This window comes from Diadema antillarum, unplaced genomic scaffold (genome assembly GCF_040938485.1).
Source record: "Diadema antillarum isolate AM-2024a unplaced genomic scaffold, OU_Dant_1.0 seq00000293_RagTag, whole genome shotgun sequence".
Lineage (NCBI taxonomy): Eukaryota > Metazoa > Echinodermata > Echinoidea > Diadematoida > Diadematidae > Diadema > Diadema antillarum.
The window spans coordinates 205,993-222,393 of NW_027271319.1; the positions used below are offsets into that span (position 1 = coordinate 205,993).

The 16,401-nt window shown below is 39.9% G+C and overlaps 1 protein-coding gene across 1 annotated transcript; it reads left to right on the top strand.

Moving 5' to 3' along the window:
• The first annotated feature begins 2,566 nt into the window (after positions 1 to 2,566).
• LOC139730136 (protein LSM12 homolog B-like) lies at positions 2,567 to 16,061 on the top strand. Its single transcript, XM_071641037.1, has 5 exons — positions 2,567 to 2,717; positions 5,668 to 5,804; positions 7,473 to 7,582; positions 9,578 to 9,698; positions 15,317 to 16,061. The coding sequence occupies exons 1-5, from the start codon at positions 2,567 to 2,569 to the stop codon at positions 15,353 to 15,355; spliced, it is 558 nt and encodes a 185-aa protein (XP_071497138.1). The 3' UTR covers positions 15,356 to 16,061.
• Positions 16,062 to 16,401: the final 340 nt, after the last annotated feature.

Genomic DNA, 16,401 nt, shown 5'->3' on the forward strand with positions numbered 1-16,401 from the left:
CAATGCCAAAAAGGGGGAAAATATCTCATCAAAACAACAGCGAACATAAAGATATATGTTTCTTTATATATTTCTCTTTTTTTTAGTGTGTGTGCAAGGCAAGTGTTATCTTTGAATGCAAAACCGCGAGGATAAAACATACTCCTGAGGTCATAAACTATAGACACACACTGATATTGATAATCGAAACTCATTAACCCGTTCCGTATGGGAACCTGGTGGCCTGCGTAGTAAGTCTATGGGCATTTCAGAATTCAGTATGGAATGGGTTAATTGTTACATGACAGGCAACAGAAACCGAAAAGACCTATGGAGTTCTGCAACATTAACACATCCTCTTTTAAATGTTGACAAAGTTGCATCAAGACATCAGATGATTGCCGGTCTTATTTTTTTCTAATCATTATCATCTAATCAATTCGTCAATAGTTATGTAAAACAAGATAGCTGTAGATGAAAATATCTCTAACTCCAGTCTAAAATGGAGAATTGCGGTTATCATAAATTTCCCCTTTTGAATTAGCATGGATACAACTTTTCATTGAAGACATTCTTGTTTGTAAAAAGTTTGTTATGTCAGTGCAGAGTTTGATTTGAACTCGCCTTGTTTATTGAACTAAAGAGAGATACAAACGGAGTATTTGAATAGTTATAACCGATTGTAGAAAATAAAAATAAGAAAGCTTATACGTGCAAACGGTCCGAGTCTATAGTTGAAAAAGAATATCGGAGGTACACGAGCGGAATGGTATAGGCCTAAGGAGGATTTTCCAAACTCGAACTTGCAAAATAATTGTTTCAACGACCCATGGAAATTAACTTAGGTCTAGATGCCATTTATTCACAACAGTTTACTCTCTACCTCTTTGCACAAACGACCACAATACATTTTTATTTGTTTGTCAACGAAAGACTTGTGTGGACACAACACCTACACACTTTATGCAATTTACATTATCATTATTTATCGCACGTGTTTGCTATCAATTACTGAACAGTTTTTTTTTTGAAGACGTAGAAATGAAAGATTTTCTTTTTCTCTGACTCTTTGGCCCTATTTTGCTTATAAAAGAAACTCACACTATTTTGTCTGTTTTATTCCATTCTATTCATTAGCACCAACTTGCAAATGGCGCGAAATTACATATTAAACTGACTTTTCAAACCATTCTTATTCCACTGGATGCTGTAGTAATACAATGCATACTGTGAGTGACAAAAAGTGCCCTGATCAGATTGAGAGAGAGAAATAAGGAGGCAGACAGACCAAGATTATAGGGAAAAAGCGGGAAGGAGGTTTGGAAAGTGAAGGCTGGGGGCAGAGGGCATTATACGCCCTTTCTATTTAAACATAGTCTGGACACCCTGAGAGAGAAAACAAAGAATAATAATATAATTCTGGACATAATCATTACGGAAGATATTAAAAGAAAGGAGAGAATAATTATAGTATATTTTTTTCCGTTTCATATCAATATATTTTACACACTGGTATCTCAATCTGCAGGGACTTTATGAACTTTTATTTTGCTTTTTATTATTATTTTTTACTCTGGACTAACGATGAAGAGCTTATTTGTCACCTCGAACAACTTTCAGATATTTCTTTGGGTGGTGTATTATCTAGTATTGTTAGCTGCATTATTAAACTCAGTGACTGTCGTTATCAAGCTGTCTATATGCCTTCCATTCTAGGAACCTTATGTACAATCCATCTAAAAAGAAATAATCTTTGATTTCGGTTCGGATACACGGTGCATAGACATTATGTTCAGAGTGCGGGATGAAAGTAAAGATTTTCGTACTTTTGTATGTTTCTGGTGTTTTAATCAATAAGCAGTGAACTTGAATTCAAATTCTAGGCCTCTAAGAACAACCGCAACGGAATACTGTTTCGAACGAGAGCGTCATTGTTTTTAGTTTATGTTTCGCACCGTCCTTTTTAACAGACCTTTTTATTTTCTTCTTTGCCCCATATTGCATAACAGTTAGTGAAGAAAAACCCAGGAAAAATGAATAAGGAGGGACATAATAGGAAAGACACAGAGAAAAAAGAAACAAAAACGAAGACGAAGAAGCAGAAGGAGAAGAGGGAGGAGAATAATAAGAAGAAAATAACCTCTCATTCGAAACCAATGCTTTGAATGGAATAACAAGAGTGCATTCTACATTCAATTATTATGAACAGCGGAGTTTAGCGCGAACGCCATCTATCGTTCATATCGAAGAACGCTCGAGATAAAGAAAATAACAAAACAACAAACAAAAGGCCTTCTATGATTTCCGACGACGCCAAAATAAAGGGACAGAAACATGCACTAAATTAAAAGTGAGCAGTGAGGGAAAACGTAGTGATTTTTACCAAACCCAGTGTGATTGTAGAAGCTTATGATTAACTAATTTGAACAGTCATTTTTCCTTGTCGCGTATCACTACAGGCTCCCTGCATGTAAACGCATCTATACTGCGTATGACTTCACATTTATCATACATACAGTGCACAGAACGTATGAACACATATATACATGCAGACAGCGTGCTGCGCATGCGTATTTCATCAGCGACCATGATTATAGTCAACATGGCAGCTGGTTCTGGGGAGCCGGGTCCTCCGCCATGTAAAGTGGGTGACATCGTGTCCTGCCTAACCTGTCTTGACGCCAGAATTGAAGGGGAAGTCCTTGCCTACGACGCCACTAGTCGACTTCTCGCTCTAAGTATCCTTTTCTAGACATATCGTACCAACAACTCCGCAGTGCAGTGGGTAACACACGCGTACTAATGTACACGGACGCTTGGTCCGGCCCGTGACGTTGTTGTAGAACTGTACAGCATGGGTAACATGCCTGCCTGTACACCAGGCACTCCGTGCACCGCCCCGAGGCGAGGCGTAGCTCGTAGGGGGACGCGTTTAGACCCTTCTACAAAATTAATACTTATTGACAATGTCTGTGCTATATCATATCATATACTCAGCTCAGCAAACCCACTACACAATGTACTACATCCTATACATTGTACAGTAACAATACTACAGAGTCAGTGTAAATTCAAGACCAAAGGCAAAGCACTACCTCTGAGCTGACCAAGCCTCTCTGGTTCTGGTTCTGGTTTGGTTGTATACTGCACACAACGCCTTGGTGGGCTATCACGGTACAGTGGTCGAGGTCATTGGCAGCACTCTCTCCTCTGTCTGAGGAAGGTAAAAGTTTACATTTTGTAAATCTGGCCAGATGTTGAAAGCACACACTCCTTCAACAACTTGCATTTTCACAGATGCAGAAGAAGGCAGGTAAACAAGTGGTAGTGCCAGTGGGTGATACAGACACACACAGTGTCAGTAGGCCAGGGGGCTAGAGTTCCATTTGTACTCCCACTAAAGTTAAAAAAACAACAAAATTAATCACTAATTATATTTTGACTTTTGTAGTTCAGTTCGGGAAACCCACTCACAAGGGGGGTCCCTCCTTATAAGTAACCCGTCCCCCTTATAAGTAACCCCGTCCCCCTTATAAGTAACCCCCGGGGCACCCCTTATGTATCTACGAAAATGAAAGGACTATCTCCATAAAGCTTCACTTTGCCTTATGAGGCATCATACAGCTGATTTAAACGGTCTGTAAGTGTAAATTTAGGTGGGTAGATGCAATGTGGTAATGAACTTAATGTACCAATGGAGTAACAGGTTTGGTTACGGTATCTATTTCTTTAGAGGGTACAATTCAGCAGCATCCAGCCCTGGATTTTACTTGCACAGTCACCCTTTTATTGTACATACAACTTTTTCACTGTCACCTACAATGTACATTGTACTCTTCTTACACTGTCACCTACTGACACTGTCGCACACCCATCCCAGCCCAGTTTTAATAGCTTTATGGACAAGCTGCCATCGGGATTATATCTTCAAGGTTCAAGAAGAAATTTTGTGAAGAGATCTTCTCCTTTGTGATATTGCCTCCACATGTACTGGTTTACTGGGGTACATTGTACAGTATACCACTAAATGAAGGTCTCACTTGTCTCCGCGGGTACACTGTATGTGTTTCGTGCAGCTGCCTCTTGTCATGTCGCCACAATCCTTTGATGTTGTTGGTGTGTTGCTTGGAAATAGGGTCCACAAAATTCAATGAGTGATTGACAGTTAAATGCTCAAAGGCAACCCTGCTGCTCCCAGTTGGTCATAGGCTTCCAGCAATCACTCACAATGGTTGTTCCTGGCTTAATGTGCTGGATGATGAGTGGTTCCAAAGCCGCTCTATCTCTCTTGTTGTGTGGCAATGACACAAGGAACACTTCTCTTGTTTCTCTACAAATCCCCCCCCCCCCCCCAAACCCACTGTCCGTCCACTGATCTACCGTTATTATATTTCTGCTTCCCAAACTTCGACTCGTCAATTTCTACAACTTTTCCAGGTCGACCAATGGGTATGTTGCTGTGTAACTTGTTGAAAACAGCCCACTAACAAACCTGTCCACTGTAGTTGTAATAGTCACTCACAGAGTCCCTGCTCGTTGTCACAGCTGTCTTGGAAACAATTGTAGAACATGTAAAACTACTCGGAAGAAGTTGATGCAGATACTGAAGAAGATGAAGTTGATGTAGAGGGAGTTGAAGAGGAAGTTGAAGTTGAAGTTGAAGTTGAAGGAGAAGTTGAAGTTGATTTCTGAGATGCCTTAGAGTATGATATTTAAAGTTAAAACAAAATAAAAACTGATGTGGAGTATTCATGATTCCATGAATTACAGTTCCACTTTGCTCATGAGCGAAAAAGGTCATTTGTGAAAAAACAGACATGTTTAACTTTAAGATTAAATGAGATGCACGTCTGTGATATTATAATGATAACTCTTGTAGTCCTTGTAACTGATGCCTGTTAACATATTCACCTGATGGCAACAAAGTGTTTGTTAAACTCGAAGGCTAGTACATGTACAATGTATTTGGCAGTATTGATAGAAAAGGTTTGTTTGTGCATTTGGTGCAAAGAATCAAGATACTTCCCCAAGTGTAAATTGATTGGCCATTGTAATCAACCGGACAATGCAGATAGTCATTCTTTGTTTGAACATACAATATGCATAAATTCCATGAGTTGATAGGTGTGTGTGTGTACATTGGCAGGGGTCGCACTTAAATTTTTTTAAAACTAGCCAGGCGGACTACTTAGAATCAATTTTGACACTGACGCAATATTTTGGCTAGCCAGATGGACTAGTTACTTCAGAATTTTATGATTTTTAGCTAGTCCGACATGATTTTGGGTGGCCAATGGCCAGCGGACCATCGCCAATTTCGAACCCTGATTGGACAGGGTTGTGCATCGTGTCGCTTTGACAATGGAGTGAAGTGCCTAACGAACTAAAAAAAAAGGAGAAAGGTCATTTGTACCAACGTGCACATGAGCTACAAGATGTAATTGTAAACTGGCTTATTTTTTTTTTCTTCTGCTTCTTCATCTTCTTCTATTACAGTGATGTACTTGTATCTTCAGTCTGTTTGCTTTGATGTAAAGCGCCTTGAGCATTTAATCAAAGTGGAGAACGGCGCTATAGAAATTGTATGTTATTATTATTATTGCCTGGAAGTCCAGGCCATGTTTAAAATGTGCTTTCATTTGATCCCTCGATAATGTTTTGGAGTTCCTTTACTTCTGTGATTCCAAGAAAAAGCCGCCTCTTCTGGTGACCGCAAGAACCTGTGTGACATCTCCATAGTCAACCTCGGCCTTGTTGGTGACTTTAAAGTCACAGTTGCTGCAAAAGAACCACCTCGCGAGCCACCCTCGCTGGACATCAACAAGGTATGTCAAAAGCTGATGACAAAGCCCTCTCCATGCTATTGAGGTCCGCAAGAATCTTTAGGAACAAATGAGGGTGATTAATCAGGCAAAGATGAATAGATTTGATCCTTTCAGGCTTGGCTTGAAAAAGTGAAAATTTTTACACGTAAGCCGTGCATAACCTGTTCCTCCCACAATTCTCTGAAAGGCTACAGTGCCCTCCCAAACAATATTCTTTTTGCCCATCAACAAAAAACAGACCGGTTGGTGATCTGTCTGTGCGAAAGCAGTCAAGCAGTGCAGGTTTCTCCTTTCAATTGTCAACTGCATGTGCCATCAAATATTGCAAAATATTGATCAGTGTATGAGATATGAATAGAGTACATGCGTTGGTGGGCTTGCAAACTCTTTCGTTATACACGATAAGGACACCCAAATGGGGTCAGCGAAAGTCAAAATATAGTGAGGTCAGCCTTGTATATGGTCATAGACATCTTCATATGAGTTTAGTAAGGATGTAGCAAAACAAGGGCACTGCTACATTGAAAAAAAGGTATAAAGTAAAGGTAAGTAAAAAACACAGTTTTGATACGGAAAAAGAACAGATATTGATAGAGGAAACTCTGGTCTTTCATCAAAGTCATTTTTCTGATCAGCAGAACACAAGTAAATATGAATTTAGGCCACATATGCAGATGCTCTAGTTACATTTTTGGGACCTGGTATAAGTTGACACCACAGGAACAGGTTATTTTGGAAGCATGCCTTGTACTTGGCAGCCTTGTGGAAGCTTGAACAGTATCATTGGAGGTTAATCAGTACAAACCAGAATGATGTTGGCATTGAGAAATGTGCACCAGCGCTCTCTGCGATTGCTTGTTCGCATAATTTCTGTACATTTTATGGTACAGAGCACTCATTATAGGGAACACAGTTATAACAAAAGTCTTGCTACAATGAAATAGAAATTCAGGTCCCAAATTATTGTGTATATACAATGTATCTTTGTGTGCATTAGTTGTTTGGCTACAATGAAATTTGGATAATTGCAACTGATTGACAAATAGCGCTATGTCGACGTAAATAAGAAATTTAGATGGTTCTAATGAAAGAAAACTGCCCATTCTGATTACTTCGTTGTAAGAGGAGTCGCCTGTAATTGGTTCAGAAATGCGTTGCTATTTACAATGGTACAGTTGTGGGGTAATGAATGATGCAGCGACACATACAAATTTGTATAGTCGATGCATTGTCTGCAGGTGTGAAATCACCCTTGGAATACAAATCTGTATATGAAATGAACAGAGATATAAGAGAATTACCGGTATAAAAGTTAAGAGTAAGATGTCGGTTTTCTAGATGATATTTTTTTTCTCTGCAACTTCCAGGTCTTGTACTGTATCCCCTCCCCCCCCCCCCCCCAAACAAAAGAATACATACAGAAAAAACCCCAGAAAATCTCTCCTTCCAAGCAAAAATTCTAAAACCTCTCTGACAGTAATATTTCATGACCAAACTTGTGATGGTGCTGAAGCGATATCATGAAAAATTTTACGCAGAATATGATATGTAAGACAGGGAAAAATCTCTGTTTCTCAGTTCATATTCTCCAAAACCGCTTATGAGTTGTGAAATGGGCAGAGGCAACTCTAAATCCCATTTTTTGTTTTTGTTGTTTCCTGTTGGCAGCTGACAAAACGTTCCGAAGACAACATTCACGAGAAGAAGATGAGGATCAAACTAGCCAGCGACGGTATAAGCATGGAAGGGATTCAACTTTACCACACTATACAGAAAACGTGAGTCATGCTGTACATGTAAGAAGATGCGTAGTAAGATAGTATACAAATACAGGGGAAACTCGGTATAACGAACACTGCTATAACGAGATTTTGGTTATAACGAGGAAATTTTCCCGGTCCCAAATTTCCTTCCACACAAGTCTATGTAAAATGCTACTCTTATAGCGAGATCGGCTATAACGAAATAACTGCTATAACGAGATAAATTTTGTGACTTCCAAACAAAGAAAAACATAGCCAATCAAACCTGCTATAGCGAGGTAAAGCAAAATGCCTTCGGTAAAGCTTTACTTTGCCTGTGCTATCATCTTCCGAGATTGTAAAGCTTGATGCGCCAAAAACTGTCTTGTACACACATAATCATTTTCTTCAGTGCACTCCAGCTAGCACTGCATGTTGTACGTGTAAGTGTGTATGTGCGCGCACACTGATACAGTACATGCAGAAAATGTGGTGGGACGGCCATAATGTATACATGACATCATCATGACGTTTAGCAGGAATGAGGCAATCTGATGCTGTGATTGGCTTTCTACATAGGGAATTCCCCATCTTCACACACTCGCAGTCATAATGTACATACAGAATGTGTCACATACACACACAACATTGTGCAGACCATATTCAAGCTTCCATACAACACACACCCATACGATAACCACATACCAATGCACATACGATCTTGATACAATCGCAAGCTATATAAATTTACAAATTCAAACATCTACAATTAATAAGAAACATATTCTTGACTTGATATTGGATTTCCTTGGCAAAAAACATCTTCTTACCCATAAAGGTGAGTAATTCCCTCACACACAATATCAAGTTATCAGTATTGATTGAAATATGATGGGTAGTCCCACATGTGCAAATTAATGTCTTTATGTCGTATGCCTTCTTTTATGCCTACCGATATAATGAGATATCGGCTATAACGAGGAAAATGACTCGGTCCCGACCATCTCGTTATATCGAGTTTCCACTGTATAGCATTTAAGAATTATCCACCTGGTAGTAGCTTTGGAACAATCTATTGAACATGCAAAGCAAAGCTGGGTATGTTATGGACTATTTCAAAGTTACAGGTTAGAAACGATCATTACCCTGGAAATTAACAGCTAATGAGACAACTTGACCAAAGAATGTTTCGGCCCAAATTAAACTTCTGCCCGTATTTCATCCGTATTCGAAACTTTGTGGGCCAATTCTCTGTGGTGGACTTGTCAAGGCTTTTGTAGAGGACGCCAAGCCAGCTGAATGAATTAAGTAATGTACATTGTATTTGAGCAATTATATCTCTGAGCAGTCATTCGTACAAGTTATTAGTAAAAGCTTTATAGGCAGTTTTATTTCAGTTGTATTTGAATAATGCAGTACGTATACATAAATGGATCTTTTAAAGCAGGGATGGTGGATGCCAGGGAGGTCAATATAGAGAACTCTACTGTAACAAAATTCTCTTGTCTCTGCATGATGAGACTGGACAAATATGAAGCAGGCAGTGAAACAAACATAAAATGCCATCACCCCCACACACCCCCACACTCCTTCACGCCCACTGCACACATGTTGGGCCAGTCACTTGTCAGTGGTCCAGTGATGGCTGGAAGGGGGGGAGGGGGAGGGGTTAAGCATAGACAGTTCATTGTCTGAAGAGTTAGGAGGAGACTCTTTATCTATTCACCTATTCAAGAGGAGTAGTACCAGGTACAGTGCACTCCTGTTATAATGAACACGTATAGCGAAATTCCAGTCACAACAAAGTGAAAATTCAGGCCCTAACATTATTTGTTCTATGTCATTCATTTGTTAGGTTATAACGAAATTTCAATATGATGAAAGAAACCTGCTGGTCCCAAGGACATTGTTATTGAACAGGAGTCCATGTTATTGCTTAAGAGATCAAGGAAGCCAGAATTCATATTGACAGGATCATTTGATGTTATCTTTATTCTTGCATTTCTATGTGTGTGTATGTTTTATGTTCAGGTTAAAATGCAGATGGATGGGTGACAAGATGATCATCAACGACGACGTCACCATTGATCCCCCGTACACTGCAGACTGCTGCACTGGAACAGAGGCTGCTGTTAAACACGTCAGGCTTGTTGTGAGTATGAAAGAAGAAAGGAAGATTATAGAAGACCAGGGCAAGGGGGAGATTGAGGGACACAAGGCTGCAAATTGGGGGGGGGGGGGGGAGGGGGGTTGTGGCAGCTTGCTGTCGTAAGCCCCATTTTAACAGAGCCTCTCAAACCAGAGTTACTGTGACAATATCTGGGCAATTTTTTTTTTTTACCGTAAGTGTTAAGACGGACAACGCAAAATGTTGCTTAGGCGTTGTCGCAGTAACTTTTGCTAAATTCAGTCCTAGCCAGCTAGGGTACTTACCCCGACATTACCCCAACATTACTGTGACAACCCTTCTGTTAAGATGCTCTTGCAGTAGCTAACAGTTTGATGATGCTCTCAACATGCATGTGCAGTAGTTGACACAGAATAACACACCCTACGCCAATCACGTACATGGATTGTAACCACACCCTCTTCGCACATGAACGGGTAGGTTGTTATGGAGACCGATCATGTACATGGATTGTAACCACACCCTCTTCGCACATGAACTGGTAGGTTGTTATAGAAACCCACTCAGAGGAGGTTTTTCATGTATGTCTGTTCAGACAGTACCCCTCGCTCTCTCCTGTGGTTTTATTGCCCGAGGCTGGGAATTTTGTTCTCCAGACGTCGTCCTATTTAAACATTGTCTTTGTGAGGTCTGTTCAAAACAGGGTTTTAGCTGCTTACAGTTCTGCCTTAAAAGTCTTAGCTTCAAGCAATTTCCTCCCTTATGTCAAGATGAGTCAAGCTTGTGTGCACTACATTGTGTATGTTGTCCTCTCTTTATCCTAATAAAGACAGAATAAACTGACCAGAAAGAATGTAAATTATTAGTGGAAAGATGAGCAAAGAAAATGGGATTCCATCGGGAGTGGAACCCGAGACCTCCGGATTGCTAGACCGGTGCTCTACCGACTGAGCTATAGAAAGCCCTAGTTCAGTGCTCGTCCCAGAAACCCTTAATTCTCAATGCTCGGGTGGTCAGAAGCTATAGCAGTGTGTTTGTGTGTGACACACACGCACACACTTAAACCTGGCATAAACCCGAAGGATAATTCAACTTGGGGATAAATGCGAGGGATCACCGAAGTGATGCAGCTTTTTTAGTTTGTAACAAATAAAGACAGAATAAACTGACCAGAAAGAATATAAATTATTAGTGGAAAGATGAGCAAAGAAAATGGGATTCCATTGGGAGTTGAACCCGAGACCTCCGGATTGCTACCGGTGCTCTACCGACTGAGCTATAGAAAGCCCTAGTTCAGTGTTCGTCCCAGAAACCCTTAATTCTCAGTGCTCTCTTTATCCTGATACCAAACACTACCCCAATGCCCTTGAGGAGGACCAGATTTGTTGGTGAAGCACACAGCACCTGTATGCTTTGCATCTTCTACTGGACAGTGTGATGTGAGGGGTAATCCTGATTTGAGCAAACTTTTGTTATTTTGGCATCCAACAAAGATTTCTTCTGGGTACTACATGTGCAGACACCTACCTTAGGCTGACTGCGAGTGTAAATCGGACGTATCATACATACCTTGCTTTGACAATCTAGATCATCTGGCGGTGAAAACTTCGTTAAAATCTTACATGTATTCCCCTTGAACACAATTTATACTTGTGATTCCTCTTCACAAAAGCATGATGACTTTTGGGAAAGCTGATTTTCTGATAGTTTCCAAAAGATTAGATTTAAAGCTCTCAAGTGATGTGCTGCTTGTCCATCTTTATTTCAAATAGTCTACTATAGAAATGATCCAAAACTTGCCACTAGAAAAATGCTGTTTTGACAAAATATGATTAGAAGGTCACATGTTCTTGTGACTGCAGGAGGTTAAGTATTTGAACACATCTTCCATTCAATACACCACATCAAACTGCTTCAGAGAATAAAACAGAAAGTCAAATTTCAAGACATTTAATAGTTGACTTTGATATTTGGACAGGGCAGAATACGCATCAAACTTATGTGCACATCTCAGATTTCGTATTTATCAGGCATATCACCCCGTATTGTATTTGCATATAGGCACTGTAGACAGATGTTGACTGGGCGTTATATTTAATGATGTGCAAAGTGCATGATATGCAAGTTTACAATACTATTGACTAAACTGATTGCAGGTATAGCCATGGGCCTTGCATGCTTAAGCAATTCTTGTGTGTGCTTCATTGATTCGAGTGTCAATCAGTTGTAAAGAAATTTGCTCTGTAGCTGTTTGCCCATCGCATTTGATACCCTATTTGTGGTATACTATGAAATACACACAAGCAATACTTACTGTTAAGTAGTGTTTACAAAACAGCTTTCAGAGCAATATTTTCTCCTGTTGTCTATTTACAAAGTACACAGTGGTGGTGTCCAGGTATGTACTTCAATGTAGCACCATTGTAACACCACAAAGGCCACCTACTATATGTGACCTTGTATTACAAAAAAGTCACACATCAAAATCTGCAAGGTCTAGCATTTGTTTGTTTGTTTGTTTGGTTTTTTTTTTTTTTGGGGGGGGGGATGGTGGGGCGAGGTTTCTTGTCAATGTTGATTTGCAATGTTTGGTATTTTCTGTTACCTACTGTACTATGAGAAGTTTATGAAGCATAAACTTATGCGATATGTCACATTGTTTCTCTCCATAATTGACTCATGTAGCACATGAAAGTGTCATTTTAGCACCTCAAAGAGCTTTATCAAAATAGTCAGCAATAACGCCAATACTCTGAAACCATTATGAATATACTGTAATGTACTCTGTGGACTTGCCAACTTTTACATTTATGTAGACTTTCCTTAATAATGTCGCTGGGAAGTTCTCAATCTGTTTTTGTATATGTGCACAACATGGAGTGAGTCTTTGCCCTTTTTAAACTTCAAAGCTCTTCTCTATTAAAAGTAAAATCTGTGGAGTAAGGAATTTCTGCTTGCAAATACAAAAGCCTCAGTGATTTGGGATTCATTTTTTGCCAGCTGAAGCGCCTGTAACTCACATGTCTTCTTGGTTGCTCTTGGGAACCCCCCCCCAAAAAAAAAAAAAAAAAAGAAAAGAAAAAAAAAGAATAATAATAAAAAAATGGTGTGTGAAATTTTGGGAGCCCTGGGATGGCAATGCTCTTTTGCCAGCTCCCGATTAGATGATTAAACTAAAGCCAACAGAGGGCTAAAGCCCACTGCACACTACACGTGTGTACATGACCTGAGGTCCAACTGTTGGTTTGACGTCACCAAACACCAAACTGAGAATTCAGTGTCAGTATTTCATATAAAAGCTATCAATTTTTTTTTTCTAAATAGCAGACATCACATGGAACAATATGCTCAATACCTGCTCAGACACTACTTCATTTGAATGGGTTAGAAAGGCCAAAACAACACCCATTCATTTATCAGTCACAAAATTTATATCATAATACAAATAAAATAGAATAAGGCCTACATTATAAAATAAATTCAAACATATTCATATTCAAATAAAAAAAAGCAAACCCACAAACACAAACCTGAATTAGCCATATGCTCAAATGTCAAATAAGATGATTACATAAATCAACAGAAACAGTCTTATATTATTGAGAACAAATAATGCTTTAAGGGGAAGGCTAGTAACTGATCAGTGGGAATCAGTGGAAATGCTGGGAGATGATTGTTCCAATCCTTATGGGATTCATTCAAGAGTTCATTGTATATCTATTGTTGTGTGAAAATGATTTGCTTCAGAATGGTCTCATATTCAAGTAATGTGCAGTTTAATGCTTCCAGGTTAGCGTCCCTGGTCAGTGATGGAGCATTAATCTGCACATTATGTGAATATGAGACCATTCTGAAGCAAATCATTTTCACACAACAATAGATATACAATGAACTCTTGAATGAATCCCATAAGGATTGGAACAGTCATCTCCCAGCATTTCCACTGATTCCCACTGATCAGTTACTAGCCTTCCCCTTTAAGTATACTAGCCTCTGGGTGTGAGCTCTCAAATATTGAAATATCAAATCATCTTCACGACGTGCCACGACAATAGTGGCAGTGGTGACGACATCATAACTGACTAATTTATAGAAAAATTTAAACAAAAAAATGATAAATTGTTACGTCTAGCTTGCAAAATGTAATAGACCAATTCAGCAGACAAGGCGGTCACTATCTGACATCTAAAAAATCAATGACATTATTTATATCATAATTATGAACCATCAAAATGTTAAACTTAACCCTCCGTATACCACATTTGCATGCCCGACCCAGCCAACGGTGCGCCAAGTTTGCACATCTCGCCAAAACGCACAAACCCGCACACAGCCGACCACAAGCACCCAGCCGAGTGATGGCATTAAGCTGAGCGGGATTGTGCCACCACCCTGTCCAACACGTATAGTTGGCAAACTAGGAATCGATGAAAAGGGCCCAGAACCAGACTACTCGTGACCACACTCCTCCCACACGCAGTCAGCACGGTGTGGTGATCGAACATGAAGCGGTGTTCCCCACCGGATTTTCGTGCAAATTCCAAGCCTCGGTCACCGCCTTGCGCACAAAAGTCACGCCTATACAATGACACAGGCAGTGGTCCTTTGAAAAAACAAAAACAACAACAACAACAATAATAAATCTGTTACAAAATTTATATTACATCAAGCAATAACATTACAAATACTCTTTTAGATATAGTAATAATAATGTTTTACAGCAACAACAGAAATTAAATCATACTGTATTAAAAAGGATGACAGGTGTATTGGGCGGCAATGTCTTGTGGCTTAGTGAGTACGACAAGAACTGGAGTCAAAGAGTTCCTCTTGGTTCTAACGAAGGCAAAGAACCATTTCCAATTGTTAGGAAGGGAAAACAAGTCATTGATGATACTGCCAGTAAGATTTTCTGATTCGGTATTTCACCCAGTTACGCACATCAGGAAAGGTTCCAAGCATCCACAGAGTTGGAAAGTTTGGCTCATCGAAAGAGCCTCTGCTTCTAATAAGTCGTATGTTTCATCTCGTTGGTGATCCAGGGTTTAAACTTACTCTCTCTCTTTTTGGTCTTAGGAATAGAATCATGGACAGCAGCATCAAAGTTGTCCAAGAAATTCTCCTATGAAGTGTCAACGTCGTAAGACTCCATGTAAAGAATCCAAGGAATCAGTTGCAGGAGGCGGTTCAAATGGGCAAAGTCTCCTTTCTTAGCACAGCAACAGAAGAAATTCACGGATGACACTCCTTGGAGCGAGAGATTTAGGGGTTTTGAACTGAAAAAGGACCTCATGATGATCACTTGGGTCTGGATTCGGACAGGTGGCTTTACTCGGAAATAAGTCAGGTCTTTTGGTGAAAACACGGTTGATTAATGTACCTGAGGTAGGGTCTTCATTGGAGAGCTTCATAATTGCATCAGTGAGTAGAGTAGCATCTAAGGTGTTCAAAGTAGAAAGTAAGTGGGTGGACTCAAGGGTGGTAGGGCCCTGGAGGTTGACGTTGAGGTCACCTGCGATGGTGATAGCGTTGAACATGGCTGCTGATTGGTGGACATCATCAATAAACTCTTATAAATACACACATATCTTTCTCCCTGTAATAATTGCTGTCCACTTTCAATGTCTTCTTTTTGTTTCCAGATTGAGAAACACTACAGAGAGAAGAAGGCGACATTATGACGATAAGCTGACGGCATACCAGTAGAAGGATAAGTGGACGGGGCAGGGACAAGTGACCCCCCGGTCTAGCCAGGGGGTCTCACCGCTACCGGGTCAACAGTGAACTCACCGGCAGGAATTAGTGTGTCACCAGAGACGAACATGAAAGTGGATCAAGTTATTGGGTTGGTTATGATGGGGGAATAATTTGGGAGGGGGATGTTGGGAGTGGGGATTGGGTCGAAGTGATATGTCTAAAATTCCTGGAGCAAAATCCAGTAAAATAAGAGGATTCCACATCTATTTCATACAGAACCTCAGCCATCTATGTGCCATCTTTGCTCGTCGAGTGTGCAATCTTTTTTGAGATAATTTTGTACTTTTGTACGGTATACGATGAAAAAAATATCCAAGAGGACGATATCTTCTGCGTGGAATAGTCAAGCAGACATTGTCAAAGGTGTAACTCTGTCGTTGGTGCAGTGTAAGAGTCTTGACGGGTTGTAACATGTTTGACTGTGTTTGGCTTTTTCTTTTCATCACAGCCAAAATCTTTCATGTGTCCGACAGCCAATTTGGGCAGCGACAGATACATTGAACTGGACGTGCAGATACCAGTGGTTGAACGTAGAGAAGAATGCATTTAGTTGTAAGAAATACAGTGAAATGGATTTGGGAAGATGTAGTATGTGCAAATGACCATATAGGTCAAGATGAAACTGGTTTGGCTGGGATGCAGAAGTGAAATAAAAATACCCGTGGAATGAACACAAAAGAAAACAAAACAGTATGGGGCAGGCACAATTGTAACATCTTTTATTTCACTTGATTTTACTCCTTTTGGGAAGTTGGAAGACAGCTTGAAATATAGCATCTGCTAAATGACATTGTAGAACAAAGTTCTGATATTGTGATGAAAAATGCATATTTACAAGCTTTCACTCATTTTTTTTTTTTTACTTTCATTGATCCTCCAGCAGGACAGAAAAAAGTAACAAAACAAAGAAAGAAAGGTAAAGGAGAGCTATTTTGAAGTTACCCTGTCCTCTTGGTTTAGAGGACAATTC

Bases quoted from the DNA above. Each gene is read 5' to 3' on its own strand.
- LOC139730136 (XM_071641037.1), top strand. From the start codon at position 2,567: ATGATTATAGTCAACATGGCAGCTGGTTCTGGGGAGCCGGGTCCTCCG. The intron at 2,718-5,667 runs GTATCCTTTTCT...TGTGATTCCAAG, and splicing joins TAGTCGACTTCTCGCTCTAA to AAAAAGCCGCCTCTTCTGGT. The intron at 9,699-15,316 runs GTGAGTATGAAA...TTTTGTTTCCAG, and splicing joins TTAAACACGTCAGGCTTGTT to ATTGAGAAACACTACAGAGA.